The 23,309-nt window shown below is 51.5% G+C and overlaps 1 protein-coding gene across 4 annotated transcripts in view; it reads right to left on the bottom strand.

Moving 5' to 3' along the window:
• DGKG (diacylglycerol kinase gamma) overlaps window positions 1-23,309 on the bottom strand; it is a 142,036-nt gene that overhangs the window by 36,775 nt on the left and 81,952 nt on the right. For all 4 annotated transcript variants that reach the window (XM_073360314.1, XM_073360312.1, XM_073360313.1 and 1 more), the window contains 2 exons: window positions 14,674-14,764; window positions 4,818-5,019 (listed from right to left, as the gene is read on the bottom strand). In XM_073360314.1, the coding sequence (XP_073216415.1) occupies window positions 4,818-5,019; window positions 14,674-14,764 (293 nt within the window). The remainder of the gene's footprint in view (window positions 1-4,817; window positions 5,020-14,673; window positions 14,765-23,309) is intronic.

Consider the following 23,309-nt stretch of genomic DNA (forward strand, 5'->3'; position numbering starts at 1 on the left):
ACGGTCAGTGCGTGGAGCTCCCCTGACCCCTCTGCCTAGGAGCTGCAGGGACATGCTGGCCGCTTCTGGCCACTTACCTCACCCGAGGTAAGTGCTGCTGCGCACCCCAACCCCCTGCCCCAGCCCTGAGCCCCCTCCCACACCCAAACTATCCCAGCAGAGGCTGGCCCAGGGGCTGCCTGATCTGCTCGGTTAGCCCGGAGTCAGCCACTGAAGAAGTCAACGGACCTCCATGACAGAAATGCAGCCTTAGTTACAAGACAGGAGGAATAGGAGCACTTCTCTCTCCCATTCATTATTGTGAGACCTTTATCATGCTCCTTCCTATTGGGCGGGTGAAGATAACACATTAGAGACCATGAGGTGCTCACCTTCTCGGAGGTGGGGGCCTGATCAGTACGGAAGATATTCCGATCACACACATTACTCCGTATGGCTCCAAGTCATAACTACAAACATGCCACTAGGGCTATGCTACCAGCATCCCGAAGAAGAACACAGCATTGAGTGCCGAGCTGAGGGAGCTCCAAGAAGCAGCTCAGTCTAATCACCCAGAACAATGGATGACTCACTGGATAACAATGGACGGTCAGATCACATTGGGACTAGAGTTACAGAAGCAGTTTCTCAGCATCATTGCTTCTCGGAACAGCTAGTTCTAGACTCACTGAACTCTGAACACTCTGAACTCACTACTTTCTGGGCTTTTTCTCTCTGATTTCAACCTGTTCCTTCTCCAGCTGTAATTTCTGCCTTACACTTTACTGAGTTCGGAGATAGCTGTGTCTCACTGACACCTGGACAGAAGGTTTTGTCTGCCTCTGCTGCACCTTGGCACCCAGCAGCCCTCTCCCAGCTCCTACTTAAAATAATTCCACAAAGCCTTGCTAGTTTTCTGTGCATGCTCTTTTGAGTTACTTGCATTAAGGTGGAACCCACCCCTCCTGTAGCAGCTCTCTCTTCCTGCAAACACCCAGTGGCTAGTTAATTTACACACACCCCCACCCTCCGCCCCTTTATACTATCTTCTCCTTTTCACATTGGGGCTCTGAAGTTCCTCTGTCTTCCTAGCCCTGTGGAAGCACTTCACAGAGCCCTACCACAGAAACCCTCCTGGGCCTGGATCTTATCAGAAGAACCTAAATGTTACCTTCAGGAACAATCCCCGGCATCTCCCAATGTTTAAAGATTTTGCTCCGAGATATTGAATGGCAATCTTCAGAGCTATCCCCGCCGGATTTATGGGCTAGCAAGACTAGTAGTTAAGCATTTGACTCAATTCATATCTAGTGAACACACACAATCTGTGTTCTATAATAATCCCCAATTCGTAGGAGACTGGAGTCTCGACTAAAACTTGAGGAGGCTGAAAAACACATGGGGTTCTGTTTGTTTATTATATTGACTCTCTCAAGCAGCCGGAGGGCTTTCTAATAAATTTGTGTTTGTTTATTCTCCGTCCTTTGCCTCTGGGGCAGGATGGCCTCCTCTTTGTTGGGTTCCCTTAACTTTGACATTGTCACTAGCACTGACTCTCACACCGCAAAGGGTGTGTCTCCATGCCCAAGTCCAGATGAAGGATGGAATTAAAATGGGAAGGGACCAGGGTATAATTCTCTTGAAGCCTTGGTCTGCGTCCTCCTATGGAGGACAAGATTTGCAAAGCAAGAGGTTTTTGAGGTTTTTGGAATCTCCTTCCTTAGAGGTTTTTAAGGTCAGGCTTGACAAAGCCCTGGCTGGGATGATTTAACTGGGAATTGGTCCTGCTTTGAGCAGGGGGTTGGACTAGATGACCTTCTGGGGTCCCTTCCAACCCTGATATTCTATGATTCTATGATTCTAAGTGTTTAGTTTGGGCCCTCTGAACACAGCCACAAACAGATGGGAGGAGCTGTACACACTGGTGTGACTACACTGGGCCTGATTCCCCACTGCCCTGCACCTCTGCAGCCATCTTCCCTGGGCACAGCTGGCGCAGGCGGAAATCGCCACACCAGACGCAGGGCCACAGGGAGTCAGGCCCGCTATCTGACTAAGGAGGTTTAAGCAACGGGCTGTGCCCCTCCAGTTTGTGCTGCTCCCATGGCTGTCTCAGTCATACTGTGTGGCAGCCTATCAGGGCCCCTAGAGAGGGGAGCCAGCGTACAGCAAAATGCAGCCCGCTTTTACAGGCCACTGTCAAGAGAATGGCAGATGCAGAGCTTTCTTCAGGTACCTTCAGAGTCCCTCCCAAGCCCAACCCCAAGTGTGCAAAAGTCCTGAGTCAGGGCCCAGAAATCATGAGATTGGCTTAGAAATCATGAGAGTTTAAACCACAGTAAATGTTGTTTCTCTGTCTTCTGGTCTCTGAGCTGCTAGGTCGCCCTCAGCTCATGCCCTCAAAAGGTTTTCTTTTCAACCAGGAGGGCTAGAAAGGCAAGCTGAGATTCTCACACAATCACCTGACTCTAGGAGTTGGGGCTTGCAGAAAACCACCAACTATCATGAAACGTGCAGATGCCAGAGCTGACGTCACTGCAGTAAGGGCCGGGAGGGAGTGTAACAGGACGAGCTCTGCAGTTTCATTCCCTGCTTTTCCCCTCAAAGCAGAAATGACTGCTCCAGCAACAGCAGTCACTAGCTACCACCTCCATCCCCCAGCGAGACTCCACCAGCAGGAAGAGGAATTCTGGCCTCCCAGGGCACTGCCAAGAACGCCCCAGCCTTTGCCCTCTGGGGTCAAACTTTTGAAGTGCCAGGCAGCACCTCACATTGTCCTCCTGCCCCCTCCCACGCTGCCAGGACTCAGCCCCACAGCAGGCTGCACCTCCCTCTCATGCGCTCCCCTCCCCACAAGAACCCTGCACCCGTGCTTCAACTGATCATGTTAATAATCACCTGCCTCTGCTCCAGAGAGCAGCTGCCCGCAGCCCGGCACTCAGGAGCTCCAGAACGTTCACAGGCCCCTGGCTCGCTGGCACGGCCCGAGCTCTTCACCACCAATTTGCGGTAATCCAGCCCCATGACAGCTCTCTCTGTACCTGGGGCCCCAACACGGCCAGTCCTGCTCCCCCCGACCTGCCCCCGCCCCGCCACACAGACAACAGGGGGAAACAAGCCAGGAAGCCCCAGCCAGTGCCTTAGGGTTGCCAACATTCTAATCGCAAAAAAGCGAACACCCTAGCCCCCCCCCCCACTTCCCTGAGGCCACATTCCTGCTCTGCCCCTTCCCCGAGGCCCTGCCTCTCACTCACTACATTCCCCCTCCCTCGGTGGTTTGCTGTCCCCCACCCTCACTCACTTTCACGGGGCTGGGGCAGCGGGTTGGTGTGCAGGAGGGGGTGAGGGCTCTAACTTGGAGTGCGGGTTCTGGGATGGGGCCAGAAATGAGGGGTTCAGGGTGCAGGAGAAGCTCTGGGCTAGGGCAGGGAGTTGGGGGTGCGGGAGAGGGTGAGGACTCCAGCTGGGGGTGTGGGCTCTGGGGTAGGGCTGGGGATGAGGGCTTTGGGGTGTAGGAGGGAGCTCCAGGCTAGGGCAGAGGGGTTCTGGGTGTGGGAGGAGCTCCAGGCTGGGACAGGGGGGTGGGGTGCAGGGGGGGGTGAGGGCTCTGTCTGGGGGTGTGGGCTCTGGGGTGGGGCTGGGGATGACGGGTTTGGGGTGCAGGAGGGGGCTCCAGATTGGGGCAGAAGGGTTCAGGGTGTGGGAGGGGGCTCAGGGTTGGGGTGCAGGGTTACCCCGGTGGCTCCTGGTCAGCAGTGCAATGAGGCTAAGGCAGGCTCCCTGCCTGTCTTGGCTCTGTGCTGCGCCCCGGAAGCAGTCAGCAGGTCCAGCTCCTAGGCGGAGGTGTGGCAGGCGGCTCTACGTGCTGCTCTCGCAGTCGCCCCACATAGGAGCCGGACCCGCTGGCCGCTTCCGGGGTGCAGTGCAGAGCCAGGACAGGTAGGGAGCCTGCCTTAGCTCTGCAGCACCGATGACCGGACTTTTAACAGCCTGGTCGGCAGTGCTGTCTGGAGCTGCCAGGGTCCCTTTTCGACCGGCAGTTATGGTAAAAAACCGGACACCTGGTCACCCTACAGTGCCTTGGAAGGTCACTGACAGCCCCCTCTACCCCCCCGTGCAGTGCAATCAGCAAACAGCTTCCTCAGACAGAACCCAGACACAGACACCAGGCCCTGAGCCTCACGCTGACCTAACTGAGATCTGTGTCCAACAATCCCCACACCATTCCCCGGGTTATCGCTAACCAATCCCCCGCCTGCTCCGCTCCACAGCACCCCGGCTGGCTGGCACTGAAGGCCCCAGACTAGCTGGTCCTGCCCCCATCCACACCCAGGGCATTCTATTCACCACCCACCCGCACCCAGGGGATGGGGGGTAACCCACTTGCTCCCTTCATACACATAGGGAGAGATGGTCCTTGAGTTGGAGAAAGGAAGGAGTATTAACCTCATTGTACACATAGGGCCATCTCAGGATAGTCAAAGGAACCATCTTTTGACCATTCTCCAGGGCTTTCCAACGCCCAAAGGGTCGACAAATGGACAAAGATTTTTGGGTGCCACAGGTCCTACGCCAGGAGAGAAGGGAAGGAGGTGGGATGAGGGCAGTGTGGATTTACCTCTGTTTTGGGCCAGTTAAATGCTCATGAAAAAAACCAATCTCGATCATAAAACATATTGTTGGGAACCTTTTCTCATTTTCCTGTTTTAAGCCATGACCAAAGCACCCACAGAGATATGTGCATGGTTCAGTCATCCCCCTCTGTGCTTTATCGAGCCCTACCACCTCCCATCCCCCAGCCTCTCCATGCACTGGGAGTGACGGCGTACACAGCTCACCTTGGACGCAGAACTTGAGTTCCTTGGCATCAGTGACCACCGTGGAGTGCAATTTTTCGGGCACTTTCTTGCTCATCCGGTTATAGCTGCGCTGTCTCTTCGTCTCGCCCCAGAGATTGGAGCCACCATACATGCTGGGGATGTTGAGTACGGCGATGCCCTCCAGCGAAGTACTGCTCAGGTCCAGCAGCGTTCCGTCACACTGCAGGCAGACAGACAGGCATGGTCAGGCATTAGACACTGACTGACACCCCGCCCTGACTGGGTGGGGCCTGTGGAGACACAAAGAAGGGACAAATGCAGAGCTCCCAGGAGCTGGGCTTGCAGAGGCATTTCCACTTCCCCAGAACTCCAGAGAAGGCCAAGGCTAGGAGAACTGGTGAGGTCCTGCATGCCAGGAACACCACCGGGAAATGGTCAGGACATCCTGATCTACCGTATGGCTGCTACAGGCACTGACAGAGAGCCCAAAATCAGGCGACCACACAGCATTCCTCAAAGTATGGAGTAGTTATGTGCCAAATGGAAAAATCACATCAGTCCCCGGAAATAGTACCGCTGCCTTTCTGGAGGATGTGCTAGTCAGACACAAGTGGCTGGGCTCAGTGCAGGGGTGTTCGGATTGAAACACAATGGCCTGTGATATACAGCAGATCAGACCACTGATCCCTTCTGGTCTTACACTCCTTGACTGTGAGATGGGGAGGCATGTCTCTTTGGGGGTGGGGGAGAGAAGAGGAGCCATTTTCAGGCTCTGGCTGGGCGGTGAGGCCCAGCAGTGTGGAGAGCAGAAGACAGCGAGCAGAACAGTGTATTCATGGCACGGGATGTTTGGCCCTGATTCAGCAAGGTACAGGTATCTGAGCATGTGCTTAGCTTTAAGCATGTGACAAAACCCATGGACGACAACAGGGCTACTCACGTGGTTCAAGTTCGGCACATGCCTCAGTGCTTTGCTGAACTGAAGCCAGAGGACAGAGCTGCTGATCTCTGGCCTGCACACACAGACTGCCCAGGCTGGAATACAAAATGGTCAGGCTGCCATTTGGGGAGCAGGCAGCATACAGGGGGTCTGCACTGGGTACCAGCCTGGGAATCTTGCCCTCAGAGAGGCCAGTGGCGACTTGTGCCCTGCGTTGGTCTTTCCACTGGGTGTACTCCGCGTGCAGGCAGCAGTTCAGCCCAGGCCACATGCAGTCCCTTCACAAACAATGTCTGGTTTCTTCCCAGCCCCGGAGCTGATAGACAGATAGGGCATTTTTTCAGTCTTTGAATGTATTCCATGAGCTGTTCAGAATGCTCACGGCATATGGAATCGACAGGAAATACAGCTCATCCATTAAACTGAAACTGGCACAAAGGCCGCTATGGGACCTGCCTTGCAAACAATGAGTCCCTGCTCAGTCACCCCCTTATGGAAAACCTGGGGAAACACCCAGACTTTGTATTGTGCCCTGAAGACCTACAGAGTCAGGTTGTCGTGGATTAAGTCAAGGGAAGGGATTTCAGAGTAGAGGGCCCTTCCCTGAGAATGTCCTGCCACTGACTCCTCGACATGCATACCTACCATCCAGAGTGCCAGCGGGGGAACACCTTTGACCATAGTCTGACCCCAGATGAGAAGTGATCTCTGCTACACACAAACCACAAACCCTAAACAGCCTAACCCTAGAGCCGGTCAAAACATTTCTCCGCAATACGTAATTTCAGTGAAAATTTCAGTCAAACAACATTTTTCACAAAGTAATTTCCATTTCATGCCAACGAGGCCAGGAAACATTTTGTCCCAAACTGAAAAATGTAACTGAAAACAACTTTTGAAACTCTGCCCCCCATCCAAGTTTTCTGTTGTTGTCTTTTGAAATCCCCAAAAACGTTTGCAGGACATTTTGATGAAAACAAAAATATTGATTTTTTAAAATTTCTCATGAAAAAACATTAGCATTTTTCAAACAGCTCTTCTTAAAACCAGCTTGGGGGGCAGAGGGCAGCTGTCAGCACTGAGCAGCACCTTGTCCCTCCCGGATGTCAGGAGAAGCAGATGTTATACACGCACCTGGCCTGGCAGAATCTTACATGCTATGTTATTGTAGTTGTGTGGGTCTCAGGGTATCAGAGAGACAAGGTGGGTGAGGTCATATCTTTTATGGGACCAACTTCTGTCGGTCTGTTGTTCTTCAGGACCTGAAAAAGAGCTCCGTGTAAGCTTGAAAGCTTGTCTTTCTCACCAACAGAAGTTGGTCCCATAAAATGTATGACCTCACCCACCTTGTCTCTCATGCTGTTGTGCGGGCATTTCTATTCCTAATATTGTATGTAGGGTGCGGGGAGTGGAGGGGGGGTCAAATATAACTCTGTAATAGAATTCAAGAACCCCCGTCCTAGAAACACTCTCTCATTATTTGGTTCTTTCTTTTGGCTACAAGATGTTTTTATTATATATTTTAAATGAAAATTTAAAAAACCCAGATAAGTCTGATTAGATATTTTTTCAAGTGGAACTGATGTCACTAACCAGACAGTTTCTCAAATCACTGCTCACAATTCACCATGTTCTATCTACAGCAGCTTACAAAACTTCCACTGCTCAGCTACCTTTCCCTATGGCCTCTTCTCTTATTATTTGAACTTACTTTAGAGAATCAAATATTTTGGCTCGTCAAAGCCTTATTCCTTTGATGACTGGATACTGTTTCTTCTAAACGCGATTTGGAAAATTGGGTTGACTTTGGCAGAAAATAATATTAAAGATGTGAAAGAAAAAATTGTCAATTTTGGAGCCTCTTTAGGAAAGCAATAAAGCATTCATTACTTGGAGTCCTTACTAAGGCATCTCAGTGTTACATAGAAAAATTTGCAACATTTGAAAATTACACTAAAAGGTATTTGTGGCTTTCCAAAGTACTAGAGAGAGGGACAAGTAAATAGAGTTGTGAACTTTTTAATTGTATAAATGACTTTAATTCCTCTGCCAGCATTCAAGCAGGTAGAATATTTTATAAAGAAAACAATACTTGGACTGTGGTGACCATGAAGCAGCCCCTATATACTATTACCCTGGCATCATCTTCTGATGGGGAAAGCTGATGACTTATAAGTGGAAAAATTAGGTGTGGTTTCTTCAAGGTAGAAGGGTAAATATCTTCCTTGATATTGCTAAAACCACCACACATGTAGCGGAAAAGAATCCTTTTTTGCATTCCAAATGTATTTCCTAGGCTTTAAAGCATCTGTTCTTTTGCCTGCTAAGTTACAGCTGAGCAAGGATCAGAAATGTTATTTTTTTCTTGAATTTTGATGGTGCTAGGGAATCTCTGTCCTCTGTGTTTTCCAAAGAAGAATGTGTGTTGGATAACGAAGAATTCTCTGTTGCTAGAATTTTGACTCTTCTTCTTGCTGAGTGAGGACCTCAACCTTATTTTTCATGGAACCATAGAAATGTAGAGCTGGAAGCGACCTCAACAGGTCATTTAATCCACTTGCCCATGCTGTGGGAGGACCAAGTAAACCTAGGCCATCCCTGGCAAGTGTTTGTCTAATCTGTTCTTAAATACCTCCAGTGATGGGGATTCCACGACCGCCCTTATAGAATCATAGAAATGCAGGGCCAAAACGGAATTTTTAAAACAACTCATGCTAAAGTTCGGACATTTTAAATATTCATGCTAAAAATTAGGAAATTTTAAATATTACCGCATTAATATGTGTGTTAATCTGCCTGCAAATGTTTTTACCAGTATGCACACATACATACACACTTATGTTTGTATATGCAATGCTTTTCTATCCCCACAATGCTTGGAAGTCTTCTCTTTTTTTTAGCTCACCCTTGATTGTGAAAAACCAGAAATGTTTTTTTTTTAATACATTTTAAGCTAAACTCAGAATTTTGGAGCTTTGTTTCAGTTACTCATTCTTCAATATATTTTTGAAAATAATAATACGTAAAATATCCTCTAACATCTCAAAGTGCATGTACAGTGCCTAGCGCAGTGGGGTACTGATCCATGACTCGATGCAGCTTAACTCTATGTCATTTCCCTGTTGGTCTTTAACATGATAACTTCTGAATGCGGCATCTGTTAATTCCAGACTTCTAGGGTCTGTGAAGCTTCCAAGCTGCAGGTCACCAGGCAACGCTACGCAGGTAGAAAAAGGAAGTGCTAAAGACATGCTGATGCAATAGGATATGGCTTGTTTAGGGGCAGGGAGAACACTAAGGGCCCAGTCCCAGTTGGTGTAACTCAATGTAGCTCCACTGAAGTCACACAGATCATTTCCATTGGAGCGAATGGAGCTGGGCAGCTGGCCCTTCCTGTTCCAGTCTTTGGGAGAAGTGGGAGTTGGAGTGCAGGAGATGGACAAGGGAATAGGAGCCTGAGAGGACTTGGAGGGACCTCTCGCATACAGACACGTGGGGAGAGAACACTGGGATGCTCCTATGTACTGAGACTGGAACGAGCACATCCACATTGGGTGGTGTGAACATATCCTGGGAGCGGAGATGGCTAAGGGGAAGACTATTAGACACTAAAGCACACACACATACCCAGAGTGTCTAGCTAGCTTTTCAAGTGTGGGTGTTTAATGTTAGGCACATGAGCCTGTAATTAGTTACCAAAACTCGGTTGCAGGGACCTAACTGCTAATTCACATACACGCTCATTTAGGTGGCTGAGTATTTAGGGCCAGATTTACAAAGGCGGCTGGCATCTAAAGATGCAGGTAGACACCTTGGGGGGATAAGCTATCCCAGAATAAGCACATTTTTACAAGTATTCCTGTGTCCTCGCCGACGGTGGGGCATATTGCTTGGACGATTCTGGTATAGTTAAAGCTGTACAACTCTCTAGTGTAGACACGGCTGTAGGCACCCTCGGCTGACAGTTATCTCACAGTAGATCTATAGAGAGGAACGGGGTACTCTGGAGATTACAGGCTCGATACAGCAGCCACTGAACAGATGAAACAAATGAAGGAACGGACCCAGGAGTGCAGCAAGGCCGGATGGCTGGAAAAGGGCACCAGATAAGCCATTTTTAGTCTTTAGGCTAAACATTACTGCCCCGAACAGGGAAGGGATGGAGGTGGTGACCCAGTCCAATAGGAATGTGATCTGCCAAATCCCATACATTCTAGTGCCTTTATGGGGTTGGGAAGATGGGCGTATTAGAGAGGACCCCCATCCACTGATGGGCTCAGCAGAACTTGGGTGGGTTTGTGATGGCTCTAAGAACCCGGTGCAGACACCACACACACACACAACACACTGAAGAACATCGAACGAGGGGGAACGTGTCCCCCCTCCTTTTACCCTCCTCTGTTTGTGTGCCAACCTGGTACAATGAGCTCTTTGAGAAGGGGCAGCTGGCAGGGAGGCTGGTCATAGAAATGTGCAGCTGGGGGAAAACCAAATTCATTTCCAGGAGCTGTCCCGTAATGGATGCCAATTTCCAAAACAAAACTGTCATTTCTCTGCCCTCATGGCAGTTGCCTCAGAGCTGGAGAGAGGCTGGACTGGGAATTTCAACTGAAAATGCTGCTAGGTTAACACTTTGCTGCCTGGGATGGTGATTTACGTACCACACCCATGCTTGCGATGGAGATGGAGTGCTTGAAACACCTGCACTTGAGCCGATCTCAAACCACGGGATGCATCACTGTGCAGCATGGCTTCCACACAACATTCAGAGACACAGAAGAGAAGTCTGGGATTTTAACAACCCCTTCGCCTCCCAACTTTTCCCCACATCCCATAGCAGCACCACCACCTGTTTGGGGCAGTGTGTACCTTACTGCATCATCCACATCACACAATCCGTCACCTTCAAACGCAAATCCTAGGTGTGGCTCAGAGATCAACAGCTTCACTCTGTTTAAAGCAAGCCTGTAATTTTGCCAGGCTGGCTGACAGAACAGTTCAGGGAGGCCGGCCAGCCACAGAGTCAGAGATCAGTACCAGGGACCAAGGGGTGTCCTCTGTCATCAAGTCAGAAATGTGACATCTTGGCAGATCAACTCCCCTCCAGTGCCTACAGTAATCTGACCTTCACTGGTGATGCTGCCTTGCACACCTTTCCTTTGCTAATTACTCCAGACTACTTTGGTCTAATTCTGGTTGCTGGGTTTAGTCTGTGGATGCTGGGTGATGGAAATATACATCCTGTGATACATAGGAGGTCACTAGACAATCTGGTGACCCTTCTGGCCTTAAACACTATGACTCTATATTCCCCTGCCCAATGTTCCTAATATCTCATCTAAACATCCTTCTTTAATGACAAACTATTGCTCACCTTTCTGTCCTACCATCTTGTGTGGCTGGATAAATTGCCTTCCTTCACTGAGGTTTTTATACTGAGGGGTTATAGTCTGCATTCCTATGTTGTCATTAGTATTTATTGTTTGCATTGAAGTAACAGCTAGGAACCGCACCCCAGGATCAGGACCCCACTGTGTGGGGCAATGTACAGACATGGCCGGGCCCCAGGGAACTCACACTCTGCGTGCCAGCCAGCAGGCAACAGGAGGACACCCCAGTGAATGGGCGAGGCTAGAATGGGAGGATAAATTGCCATAAAGCGAACACAACATCCCAGAAAAGCTGGTCACACCCCTTGCCGATGCCAGTTGAGAGGGATTTGTAGAGACACATTGTGGCAGGTATGATTTTAAAATGGGATTTAAAAGAGTACAAGGTGGCAGCTTTATGAATTTCTGTGGGGACTTTTCTCCGGGAATGGGTAGTGATGGGGGAGAATGCATGGAGATTGTTGGTGGAGAAGTGGACAGGCAGGCTGGTACCGCTGGGGCCGACAGCTCGACAGGTAAGCAGATCGGATGGAGAGGAGGGCTAAATGAAGAAGGGCGTTAAAGGCCAAGACGCTGAGCTTGTGTTTGCTGTGATGGAGGAGAGGGGCCAGTGGAGGGACATGGAGGCAGGGTGGGTGACCCTAGCTGCTGTGTTTTGGCAGTTCTTTGGCAGTAGTGTCTTACTCTCCAGGTTTGGAAATCATTCCATTCTCCCTTTTGGTCTCTCTCCGATTTTGCTGTATCTTTCCTATTTCAAAGACACCTGGCTGGCATGAACTCGGCCTGGTCTGGCTGCCCTGGGCAACACAGGAGGCACCATTACTTCCCTTGCTAACCCAGAATTCTCTTTCACAGGAGAGTGGGAACCCAGCCATGAGACCCAGGCCCACAGCTGTCTCCCCTCACTTTGTCCACAAAGTGAACCATCCCCACCCTTCAGACACTTCACCCCAGCCCTCCCCCATCAGCTGCAGTCACGGTCCTCTTCCCCCCCATCCCCCCACAAAGCCATAGCTGAGGGGCTGAAAGGGGAAGGGCCTGCTGCCCCGTCTTTGGCACCTAACTGGTCCTTCTTTGCTTGACTGACATCAGAGGACAGGACCCATCCCCTTGTCCATGCTGGGGAGTGAACCCCAAGAAAGCATCCCCCCAACCCCCGGCCACATATCCTGCATTACAATGGATCTAAGCTGTGTGGCAGGCCCCCAGGGCCCAGTACTCAACAAAAGCAAGGCTCTAATTGGCCATGATAGCACAAGTGCTGCACAGAAGGTGACGCACCTGCTTTCGGAGTGCTCCTCCACTTCTGCTATGCTGTCACACACGCACCAGCTGGCCTCGGAATTCCACCGGGTCCACGCCCACAGCAGTGACATGAGGGCAGGTGCTTGATGGGGTCTGGGTGGTTTGTCAGGTAGCAGAGAGGGGGTTTCCACCACCTCTCTCTCACCCAACATCCCTCCCCAAGACCTATCCTCAGGGCCGCTTGATTCCTTTTCTGCCCTCCGCTCCCCGTACCCAGCAGTCCCCATGATCCCATCTCCACTAGCTCAGTACAGGTAGTTCTGCCTGACCCAGTGGGCACTCCTAGGACTGGCGTTCTGCTCTCTCTGCCTGGGAGGAATTTCCTCATGGACGAGGGAGGAAAATTCCACTGCTGGAAGTAAAATCCACATGTATTTCTCCATCTGTGGATGGACTGAATGCATGGTGCTGTCTTTGACTAACACCAGCCCCTGCATCATACGCCCTCTGCTATCTATAGCATCTTTCTCCCTGGTTCCCCCTTCCCACTCTTGTCTGCAGTGCAGGATTTCATATGCAATACTATTCACCCTCTTTTAGTTCCCTCTCAACCTTTCCTATACAGATTGTAATTAAGGGATGAGATACACTTTGGGAGATTAGGGTCTCCTGGGATTTTCTTTGCTGGACATGAATTAAATTGCAAGCAGCATGGCTTGCATGGTCAGATCGACATCAGCCTTTGTGGCAACCGACCTGTTTTTTCTAGCCCTCATGAATAAGTAATAAAAGATTCATTTATTCAGAGATAAGGAAAGCAGGAAGTTTACAAAAAACACAGCACAAAAACCCCAGTGCAAACTGTAAAATGACAGAGCTCTTAGCAACCACTGGCAAGTGGCTCCCCCCTCCTTCTTTCTCTAATTAAAGGCTGTTTCCATGTCACCCAAAGGCGGCTGTGTGCGGACACAGCGTTTACAGAGAGAGACTGTTCCAGGCCCACTCTCCAGTACAGCTGCAAGGCACAAACAGGAGTATTCTGTTCTCCCGCAGCTGGCTGCAGTTAGGGCAAGTGCCCTGCTCCAAGCTCTCTGGTATGCGTTTAAGGAGAATTCACCTCACAAATATACAAACTTGACCAAAATATTTTCCTGAGCTGTCTTGTCCATTTCCTTTCCCTGGGTTGCTAATCAGGAGATCTGGTTGTCAGCAGAAGCCTGTTCCTTTCAAACAGCTTCCTCCCTGTACGCAGCATATCTGGTGACATCACGCCCCAGTGCGGTCACGTCATCGCTCCTGGACCGAGCTGTCACTGAGCGAATCAAGCAGGAGTACAGAGCTGCTTTCAGTGGAGAACACTGCTATTCACATACCAACTATGCAGTGAGAACAGGACTGTTTCAGAGGAATATGCTAAAACATTTGCAAGATGCAGTTACATCAGTATAGTTCAGGTAGGAGTTGGGCTTTCTTGGCCTAACACGCTAATAATCACTATTTATTATTTTCACTGGCATTACGCTCAGAGGCCATAGTCAGAATCTGGGCCCCATTCTTCTGGGTGCTATACAAGCGCAGAGGAAGAAATGCTGCTTGCCCCAAAGAGTTTACTGTCTACTTGTTGAATGTAACAGTGGTGCATTGCTAGAGATTGGATACCTGCCTTTGCTTGGAAACAATACTTTAGGAAAACAAAAATGGAGGCAGGTTTGTATGGTCAGATACCTGCACCGATGGGTAACATTTTCAAAACCACTTACAGGATTTAGGAGGCTACGGGTAAAATTATCAAAAACATCTAAGTGCTTTAGGATCCTAAGTCCCATTTTCAAAAGTGGCAGGCACTTACGGCCAGATTTTCGAAGGTATTTAGACACCTGAAGATGCAGATAGGTATCTAGTGGGGTTTTCTAAAGCATCTAAGTAGGTTTGGTGTATAATCCAATGAAAGTTAGGCACTGAGATGCTTTTGAAAATCTCACTAGGCACCTATCTGCATCTTTAGGCATCTAAATACCCTTTGAAAATCTGGCTGTAAGTGCCCAAGTCACTTTTGAAAATGGGACTTGGTTTTCTAAATAACCAAGGTGCTTTGGAAAATGTTACCCTCTGCCAATCAATATTCTGATTCCAGCTCGCTACTGGCCACAATTCACTGCCACTCCTGGAAGTCCCACGCTGGGCAGATGTCTGAGAGCCACCATTTCATTCCCAGGAGCACAGCCTCCGGGAGGAGATGCTGGTGGGAACGCTGTCAATGCCATACTTGGACAAATGGTCACCGTACGCTGGAGCTCACCTCGATCTCTAGGTAGTCGTGGAGCTTCTTGCAGGTAGCAGCGAAGGTTTCAGTCGTGCCAAATTCAAAATACCACAGCTTGTTCTTCATCCTGACACACAGAACAAAGAGAGTTGGGATGACTCATTAGCACATTTGTCTGGAGACATGGCTCCATCCCTAATCCCTTCCCCTCCAGGCCAAGGTTCTCCAGCCCCACTGACAGGGGCATTGTACCAGCCTGCTGCTGAGATCCTGCCTGCAAGTTTGTCTCCCAGGAAAAGTGGGATACCGTCACATGGAGTGATGCTGGCCAGCCAATGTGATATAGTCACATGCCCCGAGACCAGCTGAATATGGGCTATCAGGGTGGCTGGCGAGGCTCAAGAGTACAGAAGCGGAGATGTTTCTGAAGCCCTGAATTCATGCAGGCGAGGGAACACCAGCCGCAGCCTTGGATACACAAGATGAATCATTGAGCTTTGTGACGGGTTGTGCATACCCCGCACTGGAGAAGAAAGGGTTAACCCCACACTATGGGTGGCAGAAGTCCCACCCCTCAGGCCATGCTAGGCATACTCCAACTGCTGCCTCAGTATAAAAGGGAGCAACCCAGCTCATTCGAGGTAGGTGGCTGGAGGGGAAGGACCTTCAGCTGAAGCTCCTGCTGAAGAGCCTTTGCTGGCAAGAGCCAGAGACCCTGCGAGCCGGACTGGAGGCAAGGAGCCCTGGAGGATCGTCCATGCTGAGGAGCTCAGAGACCCTGACACCCCATGGACAGCAGCTTCTGGAACTATGGGAGGAAGTGACCTGTGGGGGTGAGCGAGTGGTATCTCCCACCCGAGTGAGGTCAGTATGTTTTGGTGGGATTCCCAGCTAACCCAGTGACTGAGCCCTCTGTCAGTGTTAGGGCCCTGAATCAGGGCCCAGGCTCCCCTACTCGGGCTGTCATCCCCTTGGTGGTGGCCCCACCTTTCCTCACCACATTGACTCTGGCCATTGGGCTGTGCTGCCCTGTGCCTGAGGACTACCATATTGACTGTAGCCATTAGGCTGTAAGTCTGGCCACTGGGCCTCTCCACCCCGAACCTGAGCGTTGTTAGCTGAATGCTGTCTGCTAAGCCACCCTGCCCTGCCCCTGAGGTTGATTACATGGACTTTAGCCACTGAACTGCACTGTCCTTGGGCTGGGGGGTTGTTAGACTGACTCCGGCCACTCGGCCGCATTGCCCTGAGTGTAAGGGCTGCTGTACCTGGCCACCAGGGAGACTAACTGTGGTGATATCACCGCCCTGCCCTGCCCCAAATGGGGACAGGGTGCGCATAAACTGCGACAAGCATGTTCACACTGAGCTGGGCAGTGGGGTGGAAATCCGGAGAGCAGGAATTCCTGCTTTTGGCCAGGCCTGGCATATCACAGGAGCAGCTCCACACCCTGACAGCTAAACCAGGCAGGGCAGAGACAGTCAGGTGTCAAGTGCACCGAGCCTTCTCCGGCACCACTCAGGGTCTGCAGTAACAACTTAGAGAACACAGCTGCAGTCACAACGGGGCTTCTCGGAGGCAGTGGTCCCCCCAGCTCCTCCTGGGGTGGGGCAACACCTAGAGGTGGGGTGGGGCAACAGCTCTTCTCAGTCTCCAGCTCTCCTCTTGAGCGGAAGACACTGCACCAGGGGATGGGGTACAGCAGAGCCAGGCAAAGGAGACCTCTAGCAGGCTCTCTGCTCCACCCCCTTCCCTAGGGGTCAGGAATCCTACCAGCCCCTCATGGGCCATCACCCCTGTTGGGAGGAGAGGAACTGGCCCCCAGAGCAGCAGCAGGAGGGTGCATTTCCCCAGTCACATGTCAGCTCTGGGCACATGGGTTTGAGTGGTGGAGGGCAGCATGGAGAAGAGGCTGGGAGCGTGGCCGGCGATCGCTTTGCCCAGCAGGGTGGAGCAAGGGCTAGATTATGGAGGCACAAGGAAGCAGCTAGCTTGGTTAAAAGGAGATTGAATAGAGGAAAGAGCTGGGCCAGGCAGGTCAGGGAGGATCCCAAAAGCAAGACCACAAAGCTGTCAGTGGGGTGAGTGGTCAGGGTCTAGCAGCAAAGGACCAAAAATACAGAAATATCAATTAACTACACATTGCCCATTTGAACCAGGGATTAAGGTGATTTAATGCTTTCAGAGTCCCCTACATGCTTTGGGGTGCTAGCCAAGTAAATAATAGGGTAGTAATAAGCTGATTGAATTAGCTGCTACAAAGCCAGGAGCAGGGAGAGTAGGGAAATGCATTGTGGGTTGGATTAAAAGTACACTGTGGTCTTGGGGAGAGTGGCTAAAAATCAATGGGATTCACTAGAGACAAATGCAAAATGTTTTCGTTGGCACATGCCCAAACACAAATGGGGGTGTCTGGCTAGGAAACAGCAGCACATGCCAGGATCTAGGGTTGTAGGGGAGGATTGATTATACATTAGTCAGCAATGCAAAGCTAGAGTGAAAAAGGAGCATGCTATATTGGGCTGCATCAATAGTACTGCGTGTAGAACAAGACACGTAATTCTTGCTATCACTAGTTAGGGCCATTGGGGGCACTGGGGACAGCTCTGTGGCCCAGAATCCCCAAACAACAGAACCTGCTTTTCAAAGGGTGTTGCCTAAATGAAAGCACCCAAACGAGTACTTTGCAACTGAACTGGTTCTCTGGATACTGCCACAGCCAGCCTTAGAAACGTACATTTACCTGTTGCAATGGTTACTGGGATATTGGCACTAATCCCCGATTCTGTGTTCCAGGAGTCCCACCAATATCCAGTTGGTGGATTTGGTAGGTTTAAGAGAGCCAAATGTGCCTGCTGATTTGAGCACCCAAGTGAGCAAGTGGGAGCCTCCCTGCAGTGCCCACGTTTCAAAACCTCTCAGTTGGCAGAGTGTTCAGAAAGCAGCAGAAAGGCAGACCGGAAGGGTCAGAAAACTGGGCATGCTCAGTCTAGGGAAGGGAGACAGCATAGCTGTCAGCAAATACTAACCTGAAGGGATGTTGCACAGGGACTCGTTATTCTAGTACTCAATGAAAACAGACCATGTACTAACAAGTCAAAGCTTCAGCAGAGAAATGTAGCCAAAATCTGGGCCAGGTTCAGCCCAGGATCTAAGAACAGACTCTAGTGGAGGCCCTGGCCATAGAGAGGGAGTTGCAACAATGGAAAGCACCTGAAACCCCTCTCCGTTCTGGGGGCTCAAAGATGGCCCATACCCCCAGAAAAGTGAAGCCATCTGGCTAGGGATGGGGCATGGCCAGAGCAGCTGGAGGATGGAATGAGTTAGTGCATCCACTAACCCGCCTGCACCATCAACCAGCCCCATGGAAATCCAGGAGAGAAGGAGACAGCAGGACTCATCTTGCTCACCTGCTAGTGCACCAGGGTGATTTACACTTTCCCTCCCCAGCCGCAGGGACTCTGTCCCTACGCTAGTAAGATCGACTAGAGAACTCAATGGAGCAATTTGCAATTGGAGGAGGATATGGAATGGCCATGGCTGAAGACAGCCAAGGCTGGATATGATGGGCTGAACAGCTATAGGGTGACAAACTCCATCTGGTCGTCATGCAAAAGGATCTAGGAAGATTTACATGCTTCATTGTTATTACGCAGCTAGCAGTCATATGGATGCAAAGGGCAGCATGACAGGACTCTTATGAGACGGTGATAAAGAATCACTGAAACAACTGCATTGTAACACTGAACAAGGAATTTGATTAGAATACAGAAAAGTAAGTATTACCCTTAAAACTACTGCCTTTCCAACTAACGAGCATTTCTTCTGCTCTAGTCCCAGCGGTGCCAACTCTCATGGTTTTATCATGACTCTCATAACATTTGATTTTCTTAAAGCCCCAGCTCCTGGAGTCAGGGGATTTTGTGAGAATCTCAGCTTTTATTAAAAAAAAATGCAAGTTTCTAGTGCTCCTCGTGGCAGAGAAAAGCTTGGAAATGTGACCCTTAGGGTATGTCAACACTGCAATCGTGTGGACATACTTGAGCTAGATTTGATCTAGCTAGTTCAGGTACGGGCTAAGTAAAGCTGCAGCCACATGGGCCTCAGCTTGGGCTGTACAAGCCTGCCCAGAAGCCAGGGTAATTACGAGGGTAGCTAACCTGCAGTGAAGTGTGTGCTACCACTGCTCCGGTACCTGACTTAGCTGTAATACACGCCTCATGCTACATACAGGACAGGAGTCCAGATACACTGTGACAGTGATGCCCATGGAATAACAATAAAGCAGACATGTGGCCTTCTGGCACTGTCAAAAGGGAGGGCGCTTGACAGAGTTTCCAGGCACCTGGATGAGACGGCTGTGACGTATCCACGGAAATCATTTATGGCTCTGGCTACCCTAGCAACAGGGCTGGCCCTAGATCAAATGGTGCCCCAGAAGAGGAGAGTCTTTGCCACCCCCATCCCCTTTGTTAAATTTTTGAATTCCTTGTTTTGTATTGTATGTGTAGCCCATTTCACGACTTGGATGCACGATTTGCATGCATGATTTATCCCGGTCATAAGACGCTAATTTGACATAAGACATAATTTGCATGCTAGAATCTGTAAACAACAAACAGCCCCTCAAGTCCAGCTCTCCCCAAACCTGGCACCCCAGGTGGTCGCCTGGGTTGCCTGCCCCTAAATCCAGCCCTGCCTACCAAAACAGCACCATGTTTACACAAGTGGTTGTGGTCCAACTATGTGAGTAGGTGGGATTTCCTTGCTTGCATGGCTAGAAATCAAACTATGTTCTAGCCATGATAAAGGCCATGCTTAACCTGCCTATGCTGGGCTACTATGCATTGCAGGCAGCTGGGGCTGAAGACAGCTTGATCTAAGCAAGGCACAGCCGCAGTTTCTGAGCAGACCACGGGCCAGTCCTGCCTCTGCTGCCAGTTCTAGCTCCATACAGCAGAGCCATTACAGCACCTCTTAGCAGCTGGGGAGGTTCCTAGTGCACACACGGCCCAAGGCACTACCACCTGGCACAGATTCCTCTCCACACACCCTCGGGAAGCAGCCTGTTCCAGCCATGTCTGGCCACCGACAGGCCATTTTTAACCATGTACAAAGAGAGCCTAGGTCTTGGGCACCTCCATGTCATGGCTGGGAGGGCTCAGGCCTTGCCTGGCACACAGCACTGCTGAAAAGCCCACCTCATCCTTTAGGTTCCACAGTAGGAAATCTGGCCTGGATCTTAAGGTTGGGGGGGGGGAGGGGGAAGAAATGGGGAAGGAGAACCACCAGGACCCACCAGCCACATGTGCCCTCACTGCTCCTAGCTGTGAGAAGGCAGCAGAGGGGCTGCAGTCAAACAGCAGCGATTAGAGAGGACAGGGGCCATCTCCTCAGCTCTCCCCACTCCAGAGGCTGCATGCAGCCCTGCCAGCCAGGGAAAGCAATGACTTTGCTTTCCAGTGATGTGTCCAAACCCACCACCTGACAGAACTGGCTGCGTGCCTGGGGCCAAGCGGGCTCACACAGACTGAGCCGATAGCAAAATCTGTCAGTAGCAGTTTTGGACCTTGCACCAGCAGCTCCTGGACGGGGCAGTGGCCTCCCCACAAAATCCCATTGAACCAGGAGGGCCCTGCTCCACCTTAAACCCGATGCCTCCTTTGCCTGGCTCCCTGCTGGTTTGCCTGGCACAGCCTGAGCTTCCAGGGTCCGCAGCCCTGCCATGTGGACTGCCCCAAGACCAGGGAGGAACCCCAGGGCTTCCAGGCTCCTGACTCCTCCATCGTCACTTCTCAGAATAACCAGGTCAGAAGGGGAGAATGCAGCACCGGGGTCCAGGTGAGGAAGCAACCATGGAGGCACAGTGGGCTGCTAGGAGGAGGCAAGAAGACAGCAAGAGAAACCAAGAGGAGATTCAGGCTGGGGGCATGCCGGGGGGAGGGTGTTGGATCTCTTGTGGGGAAGAGAGCAGGGGACATGCAGTTTGGAGGGGCCAGGCCACTTGTCGTGGGCAATGAGTCGCTAGTCTTCACCAAATAAGTGCCGGGCTCATCCCCTGTGTTACAAAGTCCAAATCTGGAACCCTAGGAAGTCACTAGAATTTGGCCATTGAATCCAACAGGATGAGATGTGAGGGTTTAGCAGGAGTGGCTGAATAAGCCCTCAACACTCTCTCACTGCAGCCCAAAAATGACAAAACCATGGCCTGATTGGTGCTCCTTTTGAGCCACCTGGGATTTGAGCAAGCCGGGAGCAGCTCCCGTTCTCCTTAACTGTTCAGCAGGCTCTTGGTGGCAGGGGAGGGATGGAAAGACAGGGTGCATCTGCCTGAGGTCTTCCCTTGGCTATTTGTTCTGTGCTGGGCTTGTTTGACTCCCTGGGCTGTGCTTCAAGGAGCTGCCCCAGGACCGGAGAGTTCTGCACTGTAGCCCAAAGCTGGAGCTGAGGTTCTTTGGTGCTTCTCTAATAGGTATTTCGGAAAATCATGGCCCTCAGGGGGGATTTGCCTGTGTCTCTCTTGCACGGATCATAAGCCACCGGCTCCTGCTGCAAACATGCCATTTTTATAAACTCCAAGTGAAACGTGAGCTAGTCCAAACCTGCGGCTCTGCCTGGGCTGGATAGCCTGCTCTTGCTAGCCCTGGAGTTTGGTGCTAATTGTAAAGTGGGAATGAATGTAGCTGGGTTTGCAGCCAAATCCTACCACCTTTCCAAGAACACTGAAATATCCAGCCCTATAGGACAGGTGAACCGAGACACCCAACATGGCCTAGATCACAGTACACTGCATGTTTATTTCCTCAGCTCAGGTGCAGTTTCTGGGTCTCAAGCGCTCCCACTGTTGTTGTTGCTATTTTACAGCGGTTGGATTAAGTCTATCATGGCTCACCACCAGAGCCCAGATCTTAACCTTTGAAGCATATGGCAAAGCCCCTCTTCTTACTGCCTTCTCCAAAAGGGCTGGTTGCTCCTTTTCAACCTGACTGGTTAGTCAAAGTGCAGGGCCCTGGAGATCTTCCAGCTAGAAGGAGACATCGATGGAGGATGCTGTCTTCTTTGCTGTCACCTTGTTTAGTTACTAGTAACCAGGGGCAGCAGGTTTGTAGAAATTTTGGTGGTGCCCAGAACACCCAGAAACTCCCCCCCCACCCCCGCCAACTCCCCACACACACCTGCCTAAGGCTCTGGGAGGGAGTTTGGGTGGAGGAGGGGGTCTGAGGTTCAGGCGATTGGGGTGCATGAGGGGGTGGGGATGCAGGCTCTGAGAGGGAGTTTGGGTGCAGAAGGGGTGAGAGGTCACGCTCTGGGAGGGAGTTTCGGTTCGGGGGTGTGAGGGAGTTCAGTGGGGGGCGGGGTCTGAGGTGCAGACTCTGGGATGGAGTTTGGGTGCAGGTTCTGGGCTGGGGCAGGGGATTGGGGTACAGGTTCTGGGCTGGGGAAGGGGAATGGAGTGCAGGCTCTGGAAGGGAATTTGGTTGCAGAAGGGGTGAGTTCGGGCTCTGGGAGGGAGTTTGGGTGGGGGTGGGGGAGGGGGTCTGGAGTGCAGGCTCTGGGAACGAGTTTAGGTGCTGGGTGCAGGCTCTGGGCAGGGGGTGGGGGTTCAGGAGGGGGTGGGTGTGCAGGCTCTGGGAGGGAGTTTGGGGGCAAGAGGGGGGGTGGGGGTGCAGGAGGAAATTTGGGGGCCGAAGGGTGTGTTTGCAGAGGGGGTGTGGGTGCAGGCTCTGGAAGTGGATGGGGGGGGGTTCGATGCTTACCTGGGGCATCCCCTCTGGCAGCAGCTCCTAAGCGGGGCAGGCCTGGGGGAGGGGGGGGTCTCCTCACGCTGCTGTCTCCAGGCACTGCCCCTGCAGCTTCCCATTGGCCGCAGGGGCGTTTGGGGCAGGGGCAGCGCACAGCGGTGCAACCCCCTCACACAGGTTGCAAGGACCTGCCGGCAGCCACGGGGAACAAGCGCGCAGGAAGCCGCTCAGCCCCGCTGCGCTGCTGGGTGGCGGTGGGAGCCCCTGGGCTGTTTTAAATCACCCGGGGGTGGCAGGTGGGGCTGGGGGAAGTGCGGGGGGAGTGTGGCGGGGGGAGGTGGGAAACTTTGCTGGAGCCGGGCCCCTGGGACAGGAATATTCCTGGTGCCCAGGCTCCACCGGCCCATAGAACTCGCCACCCATGCTGGGAACGTACAAAATCCTGCTTCTCTGAATGCAGGAGGATTCACGAACAAAGGGAGCAGTTTCTTTGCTTGCAGCCCCAACTTTCTTTAGCCAACAGACTCAAAAGTTCTCTCTCTCTAGCTATAACCAAGGTCACACTTGTGTTCACAGGCTGCTGCTTGCCTCTGCCTTTCTCTCTTCTTGTCTTTTTTACTCTTTTCTCTCTTCTGCCTTCCCCCCACATGCACCTCTACTCAAAACAATACTCAGCCAAAAGCTCCTAGGTGCTCACATACTCCTTTCGTCTTATGTGACTCAGTGAGCAGTGGGGGCCTCAGGACAGAGGCAGAGCGGGGACGTGAAGGAGGCGAGTGAGGGCAGGCCTTGGAGGGAAGAGGTGAAGGTGGGGTGGGAAGAGGAGCAGCACAGGTGGGGCCAAAGAGGAATAATGGGAGTGGGGCCCTGGGGCGGAGCGCAAGCAGGGCCATGGCCCTGGTGTCTGTGCTTTCTAAGGCAGTGGGGCGG

Source organism: Lepidochelys kempii, chromosome 9 (genome assembly GCF_965140265.1).
Source record: "Lepidochelys kempii isolate rLepKem1 chromosome 9, rLepKem1.hap2, whole genome shotgun sequence".
Classification (NCBI taxonomy): domain Eukaryota; kingdom Metazoa; phylum Chordata; order Testudines; family Cheloniidae; genus Lepidochelys; species Lepidochelys kempii.